Genomic DNA, 8917 nt, shown 5'->3' with positions numbered 1-8917 from the left:
AACTTAATGTCTTTTAATTTTAGAAAGATTATTTAATTTTTATGAACCTTAGCTTTCAAAACATCAATTATAATCATGATATTTTCCTAATTTCTTATTTTATTATTTTAAAGAATATTATGACTTCAATATCTTTTTTTTTTTTTTTCAAAAAATATCTTTTAATATTTGAAAAGATAATTTTCAAATTATTTAGGAATCTTTAAAATTTCAATTTTAATTAGGTTATTTTTGTATGAAGATGAGAATTTTAATGATTTGGGCATAGAAAATGAAGGTTCTGGAAGGAATCTTCAATGATAATTAGGCATTATACTTTTGTGTTAACTTAATTGTGATGTTACAACTTTATTAGTACGATAACTTTAGTAGGATTTCAGTTAACTTTGTATTGTAAATGTGGCTCTAAACATTCTTTTCTTTTCCTTTTTTTTTCTTTTTTTTTCCCTATTTATAAGTTTACTTTATGTTTCTAACTCGGTTTTGTCAAAAAAAAATTGTATGGTAATTACTCTTAGCTTTCTTAATTTTTTCACATTACCTATGGTTTATAATACTTTTATCAACTAAAACTTACTTTTTTTTTCTTTTTTTTTTTGACGAATAAATTTACATGTTTTCAATGATACTCTTGCTTTAATTTAATTTAATTTTTTTTTAAATTACCCTATACATGATAATATGCATGTTTTCAATAATAATTTTGTCAACTTAAATAATAAAACTCAGAACATTTATTTCTTTAATTTGTATGTAAATTTAATAATGTCAATATATTAATACTTGTATATTACTTGTATTATTTATTTTTTGAAAGTTAAATTTTTTTTAAAAAATTTATATTAACATTTTTTATTTTTGGACAAATATTAATTAATATCTATTTTATATGAACCTAATATAGTATCATTAAATATTCCATGACAATAATTAATTAACTATAATAACTCAATTTATTGAAGACATGATCTTTTAAACTGGGATATTGTAAGATTTGTAACATAAGTTTGGCAATCTTTTGTCAAATATTAAAAGACATTTAGACTTCAATTGTTAAGTTGACCATATACATAATTGTTGATTAACCTTTTTTTTTTGGGAAACAAGGTTACAATTTCATTTTATTTATTTATTTTTTTAAAATTTTCAAAAATCACACCAAGTTATTTATTTATTTATTCTTATTTTTGCAAATGAGGATTAAACCAAGAAAAACACGAAAACTAGCAAAAAAAAAACAACCAAATAATCTATCAAGGAGGCACAAAACGTGGGAAAGCCATATCTTGCACATACTCACTAAGAATCCTACGAAGCTTTATAGGAGCGCTACCTAGAATAACAAGATTAAATAAACTAAATAATTCATAGGTCGTTTATCGTTGATACTTAATTAGTTGAATCAAATTTCTAATAAACACTTCATGACATAAGCTTGACACATTGTTTCATAATGTAATGACCTATAATGTATACGATCATAACCTTCAGTTTATTATAAACATGTTAAAGTTTTCATTGTAATTCAGATCAATTATTAATAATTAAATTGAATTTGCATTGATAATCTAATGAAAATTGTTTAATGATTACATAAATATAATTACAAAAGTCGTCCTAATCATAACATTCAATATGATTACAAAACTTCTTATGGTCGTAGACGAATAAAAAATAAAACTGTTTGATATAGGTCACCTATTAGCATATTGGTGAATACCTTATACACAAACAGGTTTAAAAATTTCAACTTCGTTTTTTTTGGATTAAACAGGCTTTCGAAAAAAAAATATGTTTTCTTCTCCAATTTGCCTCGCGAACCCAGACTATTGAAAATTTGATTTTTTTTTTTTCGCAAAAACATAATTGGTGATTAATGATTATGCATCCCTGCCCTTGATTGTGATTGTCAAATTAGCATACATGTATTGTTTTAGGATTTTAATTGAACTCAGATTCATACAAACCCCAATTTCGAGCGAACTCAAATTTCATATATACTATGTAGATCGATGCATATTTGCAATCTTCGTCGATGCGTGAGTGCCTTTAGGGGATAAAGATTATGATATTGGTAGTTATTTTCATCTATGGAAGAATAACATTGAAGAAGATTAGAACAATGAAGAACGATATTTATTTTTTAATTTTGTTAATTCAATCTTTATTTTTTATTTTTTTATCAAAAATTGATATTAGTAAAAATAATTATGAAATTAAAAGATTTTTGATAAATAAAATATTAATTTTCGAAAATAAGAAAATCAATTAAAAAAGAAAAAATCCAAAAATAGGTTTGACCAAATCCAAAAAAAAAAAGGAAAAATTAGCCAATAAGAATTAAGAATAGTGATTATCAGTTTAAGGTGACCATTATAGAATTTTCCTATATATCTATGGTTAAAAGCAATCGTCCTAATGGCAATAGAAGTGATTATATACGCACATAAAAGTCAATGTAGAACACGTCAAAATAATGTATACCGTCTACAACAAACTCTACATACTCTAGAAAATTCTTTATTAAACATTATTAGAGATATGAGATAGAAAGAGAGAATGAAATGACTTGTTTATTATTGATCATTAGGTATAGTATTTATACAAAACCTAAGTTTATAAGATAGAAAACAATCTTCCCAAAGATTTACTAGCCTAATCATAAATCTTAAGGATATATTCTCTAAATAATATCTTAACGTAAAATAAACCTAAATATATTATTCACTTAATGATATTTACGGAAAATATATCGCATATATTTTTTTGGATATCTCATATCTCTAACAAACACTAATCCTACTTTCCTAGTAAATGAAATTAAAGATCTTAGGATTAGTATATTCCTATGAAAATTTCTATTGAAAAGTCTTTATGTCACACTTCTAATTGTCATATTCATGCATTTATCCTGAAGTAGGAGTTAGGACAATGTTTTGCAGCATGCGTAGTGTTTGGATTCGATATTCTCATGTTAATGCGTTGTTGAGCATGCACTATATGGTCCTAAAACAGTGAAAGAGGGCAACTCTAATGTACGTACCTACAATTTACATGTGAAGCTACATTTGAAAAACAAAATACCAAATTGAATGATCTACAAAATGCTGATTATTCAGTGACTGATGTACAGATTAAATGGGACCATTTGAGTGAAGATACAGAGTAGTTCTTCTGCAGCACGCGTAGTGTTTGGGGCTGCCTCACTCCCTTCTGGTCCTTTAACCCGGGACGAATGGCCAGGTTCGTTGTTAATTTGGGAGTTGCTAGGCTTGGGATGTCTCCAAAGTATAATCTTCCTTACACTTGTAACACACTTCTATGAAAAAGGGTATAGTTGGTCCAAAAATTATTTGAAATTAGGCAAAAATTAAAAATTGTACGAATTGAAAGAGGAAAATGATCGATGTCATTTGATGAAGCTGTAAGAGGACCAAAATACATGGTCTAAAGTACATCTTTACTGAACTTAAACATTCATTACATTTTGCAAATATCATAGAAAACGTTACAAAGCATAAGCATTTACGTACTAAGAAAGGTTGTCGATCATACGTGACCCTCGAGAGAATCTAGCCTCTTTGAAGCAAGTTCTTGAACCAATAAGCAGACATCTTTGGATATCTTTTAAGGTCTTTGTAATCAACATACACTATACCAAATCGTGAAGTATATCCCAGTCTCCATTCGAAATTGTCGACTAACGACCAGGCAAAGTAGCCAACAACGTTTGCTCCCTCATCGATGGCCTGTTTTAGTGCAAGTAAGTAGCTTCTATAGTAATGAATTCTTTTCGTATCGTGCAATCCTTTTGGAAGAGTCACATTTCCCGGATCATCCATACCTGCAATTTGTATAGAAACGTAATCAACTTATTGTTTGCTTCTCAACTTATACAAAAAATGTTGTACAATATTTATACTCTTAACCATTAAGATACGTTCAAGAAACAAATATGAGTAATTTTGGTAGATAGAAGACAGGGCTTATTACCATTCTCAGACAGAATGACTGTGGGATTGCCATATCGCTCCTTTATGTGGTTAATCGCCTTGTATATACCCCATGGTACCTCATAAAGCCAGTACGAGTTTTCCTACAAAAATAAACACAATTGTTATATATGGTCGCGCCTAGCATCATGGATTTGTACACATACAGGATTACAGATAATTACCTTGGGACCGATTTGGACACCATTCTTACTAACTGCAGTAATCACCAAAAGACACAATTATAGAAAAAAAATTAAGAAAAAGTACACATAAATATAGCTATAACAATTATCATACAGTTAAATCCAGCATGCCAGTCTTCTTGGTAGCCCGGCGTCTTTGGCTTGCTTAGTTGATTATACATGTAATAAGCTGTGTACTGGTTGATTCCCACGAAGTCCATTGACCCCTTAACCATCTTCACCTCTTCTGGTGTGAATTTTGGTAGCCTATCTCCCACTATATCTTGCATTGTTCTTGGATATTCTCCATACACAATCGGATGTATAAACCTATTACATATATTTTTTGAAATGCAATAAAAATTGAGATCTTTTTTGTAGGACTGATATACACAAAACAACAAGGAAAAGGAATTTCACCATCCAATATGAAAGTCGCGTGCTCTTTGAGCTGCATCATTGTCTAGCTTTCCTCTTGTAAGCGGTTCATACCACACAAAATCAAGCAGGATACCTATTCTTCCCTTTTGTTTCGCCTACAACACGAAATAAAACAATTGAGGCTTCCAATATGTTGTACTATATGTATGTTACATCCCCTTTGTACCCGAACCACCAGCATTACTAACCATCTAACAAATGCAAAAATACTTACTAGATATTTTTCTCTGTATCTTTGAACTGCAGCAGCATGAGATAAAATCAAATTGTGAGCTGCAATATATGGCTCTGTACCAGAATTCCCCGCAGTACAGTTACCATATTCTTTGGAACATCTTCCTGGAGCAAAAAAACCGTTATCATACCCTAGCGCGGCCACAACTCTAGGCTCGTTGAAGGTCATCCAATTCTTCACTCTGTCTCCATATGTCTTAAAACAGAAATCTGCATAATCAGCAAAATCTTTCCTGCATGTACAAAGACAAACATGAAACATAACATCATTTTTTCCATTGTACTATAGCTCATTAAACCGTATGTTTCGAACAATGCATGTACACACTAAAATCGTTACATACACAACTCTCCGGTTAAGCAAACCCAAGTATCTCTTCTCGAGGGCAAGAGGGAGATCGTAATGATAAAGATTTGCATACGGAGTTATGCCTAACAAAGATCATGAAACTCTAGTTTAGTACCTTAACGACCATACATATACTTACACAAAAATTTGATCAGGGTGCCACGAATATAATATAATGTACCTCGCTTAATCAAATAATCGATTAGTCTGTTATAATATGCTACACCCTTCCAGTTCACTTCTCCAGTACCATCTATAAATACGATCATGAATCAAAAGATTGTTAGTTACTACGTGTTTCATAATGCAATAATAATCAACTTTATTAAGATTAATACAACATTTTTGTAAAGTTTTTGACTCACTTGGGAAAATACGTGACCATGAGATTGAGAAACGATATGCATCCATGTTAAGGTTTGCCATTATATCAATATCTTCCTGCAACAGTGAAATATTTTAATTAGCTGAATTGCTAATGTTATTACATTAATTTTTAAAAACTTAAGGCTAATTAATCAAGTAGAAATATTTTTCACCGTGAGAATTGTTGGTGAATTAAATACTTGTAGAAAATGAACTTATTGTACTTATTTAAAACCGAGAGCACTGTTGGTAACAATATAATGTAGTGTCAATGGACTAACTTAGCCAAAACATATGACACGAACAATATGTTATTTACTTATTTTACTTTAAAGTAGATTATGTGAATATCGAAAATTCTTAAAGGGTAACAATTATGTAACGAGTAGAGATATCAATAGGATCCATCCTAAGAATGGTCCACTAACACTCACATTCTCACAGAGTCACACTCACACAATTAAGTAGACAAATATTAGAGAGTGAGGGATAGCTCAAGTGGTTAGAGCTCCCCTCCCGGTTTCAAGTGATTCTGAGATCGATTTTCATCACCTGCCCTTGTAGCTCTAAAAAAAATTTAAAAAAAAAAAAAAAAAAAAAAGTAGACAGATATTAAAAGTGAAAGACAATTCGTTTTCCTTTTTTGTTCTAACCCGATAAAAAATTTAATAAAAAAAAACTTGCAAGAAAAGTGACTTGAAACCTTTCACGTGAATTTCAAAGAATCCACATCAAAGATTAATACAAATTTGACTACATTTTGTTTTGACTACATTTTGTTTTGACAAATGCCAATAAGGGCAAACGACAATGGCCCATATTTTCGAGCTTAACATCTACCTCTTCAAGGAAAAACTTATTTTGTTTTTTGGATTTACATTTGTGTTTACTATTTTACTCCGTTATGGTATTTCAAAGTGTCTCATTTTGATTTTTTGCAATATTTATATGCTCCACGTCAAATTGATACTTCGTAAATTATTGATAATTTGATATATGTACTATTTATTAAGGAATACATGGCAAAATCATAATAATGCTTAATATCTTTTATATTTTTTAGCTCCTTATTATTAACTATCTTTAGGATTGTACACTTCATTTTCTCAAATCTCAATACAAACACCATATATGAGCATATGAGGTGGTACCGTGGTAGATAGAGCCATAGAGGATAAGGATTAAGATAAGTAAGATAACTATTGTAATAAAATCATGATAATCCTTAATTATGGAGATTGAACCAATGTGATCTTTTAGTTTCCAACTAAATATATATGTTTCTTTATAATTTATTGTATCCACAATTATTGCTAATACTCTTATATATAAATTGATCGAATATTTCTCCAATTTATGTATATAATATTTTTATTTGAAAGCATTTAGTAAAAATCAACCTACCTCAACTCCTTAAGACATCACTATAGTATTTCAATATACTTGTTATTGAATATCAAACTTACTCCCATTGTTAATTATTTAGACTCCATGTATATTGTAAACATAACTTACATTTTCATATTAACATGTTACATGTGTACATACCAATTAACATTTTTTTTAATAGGATCCAATCAGCCAATTAACACTTTTTAGTACTAAGTACTTAATTTATTTACTGCCTAACCGACATTATACAATGCAATTAAACCAAGAAAAATATACGAGTATTTACATCTAAATATCTAATAATAATAACAAGGTTGCCCGTTTATGGCCACCCGTGTTACTAGTTCCTTAACTTGTGTTTTTTTGCCAAGTCCTTTTCTCCATAACGTGACAAGAATCATGAATAACATCGGTCCAAAAAACAACTGCAAACTTAATTCTATTTTATGGCAGCATTTTTTTATGTCCTTTTTAATAATCTTAAGAACAGCTGAGCCGAACATGTGGACGCAAATTATTCCATTATTAAGTTGATTAAATTCCTATAAAGTTATAATTTAAACATGTAATCAAATCATGTCTACATTATTTGGAGTTACCGATGCCTTTGTATAGGTGCTCGTACAAAGGGCAAGGGGTCAAGACCTAAGAGCAACATTCACATGCAGCAATAACTGACCTTGTACCGATGATATTGGTCCACTGTAACCTCAGCAGTTGCATTATTAGCCACAATCCCTGTTTATTTCCACATTCAATGAACAACGTTATTTTTAAGTGTTACACTACTTTAATTGTCGACGAAATATAAGTGCAAGCACCCATAACCTTATATATTGAACATTCATACCATATTGTAAAGTACGTACATAAATTATTATGAATATACGTATCAATGTGACAACTATTTTTTAAACAGAAGGACCAGTAGATAATAATAGACTCAATGGCGAACAAGGAAATTAAACGTACCGGGCTTTTTAATGAATTCATCCCAAATGCTGGGGCCACGGCCATCCTTATGAGCCATGCCTTCAACTTGGTACGCAGACGTCGCGGTACCAAAAACAAAGCCCTTAGGGAAGCTCTTTCTGCTTAACCCACCGGTGTCAAATTTTGTAGCGAGTGTAAGTGTTGGGAGGAGACTGAGAAGAAGAGAACATAATAATGAGAAATTTCTCATTGTAGAAAAATGATGTTATTTTAGTGTCGGCTAAGGTTTGAATTGTAGGCAAAGAAGTGGGCAATTTATAGGACTTATTGAAAGAGTTCAAAAAGATATTGTGCTTTAATGCTTGTGCCAATAATGGACAGAAAAGCTTCGTTAAGATTTTTTTGGGCCAAATCTGATTTTGGTCCCACCTGCAATATTACATGGATGAGATCATTGCTAAACCATGCTTCATCATGCATGCCTCACCTACTCTTTATTTTACTAAGATAGGCCGTTTGACGGGTGGAAACGAGAATATATATGGGATAAGAGGGTAAAATAAGGATACAAATTATTTAGATGGGGTAAGAGATTTGGATGAGTTTAAACAATAGTGTACATAATAAGGAAATAATCATGTTATCTTTTTTTTTTGGTGCAAATAATCATGTTATCTTTGTTTGGTATGAGTTGGATGTAAGCTAAGAATAATTGGCAGTTGATTGTATATCTTTATTAATTCTCTCCACTCTGCACAGCGTAATCTATATCTATGTGTTATTTTTGATATCTTTATTAATTCTCTCCTTTCTGCGCAGCGTAATCTATATCTATGTGTTATTTTTGGTAGAAAAGAGGGACTTAATCTCTATTTATATCCCATCACATTACACTTATCCTGTTAAGCTTCTGTTTGGTTAGAAATTAGAATTTGTGATTGGGAAGGATAGAAATAAGGAAATACTCAGTATAACGTGCATTCTTATTCGAGATCTAAGTTGCGGAAAGTTGGGCATTAGTGAGG

At 30.4% G+C, this 8917-nt stretch overlaps 1 protein-coding gene across 1 annotated transcript; it reads right to left on the bottom strand.

Moving 5' to 3' along the window:
• Positions 1–3386: 3386 nt before the first annotated feature.
• Positions 3387–8208, bottom strand: LOC110719843 (beta-glucosidase 44-like). Its single transcript, XM_021898826.1, has 11 exons — positions 7932–8208; positions 7639–7697; positions 5567–5642; positions 5383–5454; positions 5197–5284; positions 4833–5085; positions 4598–4713; positions 4293–4507; positions 4178–4209; positions 3994–4096; positions 3387–3844 (listed from the first exon to the last, which is right to left on the bottom strand). The coding sequence occupies exons 1-11, from the start codon at positions 8140–8142 to the stop codon at positions 3573–3575; spliced, it is 1497 nt and encodes a 498-aa protein (XP_021754518.1). The 5' UTR covers positions 8143–8208; the 3' UTR covers positions 3387–3572.
• Positions 8209–8917: the final 709 nt, after the last annotated feature.

The sequence above is a fragment of the Chenopodium quinoa genome, unplaced genomic scaffold, assembly GCF_001683475.1.
Source record: "Chenopodium quinoa cultivar QQ74 unplaced genomic scaffold, ASM168347v1, whole genome shotgun sequence".
In the NCBI taxonomy this organism is placed as follows: Eukaryota; Viridiplantae; Streptophyta; class Magnoliopsida; order Caryophyllales; family Amaranthaceae; genus Chenopodium; species Chenopodium quinoa.
The sequence above is the reverse complement of the archived record's forward strand: the minus strand, read 5'-3'. Positions and strand labels throughout refer to the sequence as shown.

Excerpts from the sequence above, each read along its gene's own strand:
- LOC110719843 (XM_021898826.1), bottom strand. The coding sequence starts at position 8,142 with ATGAGAAATTTCTCATTATTATGTTCTCTTCTTCTCAGTCTCCTCCCA. Across the intron at positions 5,643-7,638 it reads ACCAATATCATCGGTACAAG|GAAGATATTGATATAATGGC; the intron begins GTCAGTTATTGC and ends TCACTGTTGCAG. Across the intron at positions 5,086-5,196 it reads TTGCTTAACCGGAGAGTTGT|GAAAGATTTTGCTGATTATG; the intron begins GTATGTAACGAT and ends TTGTACATGCAG.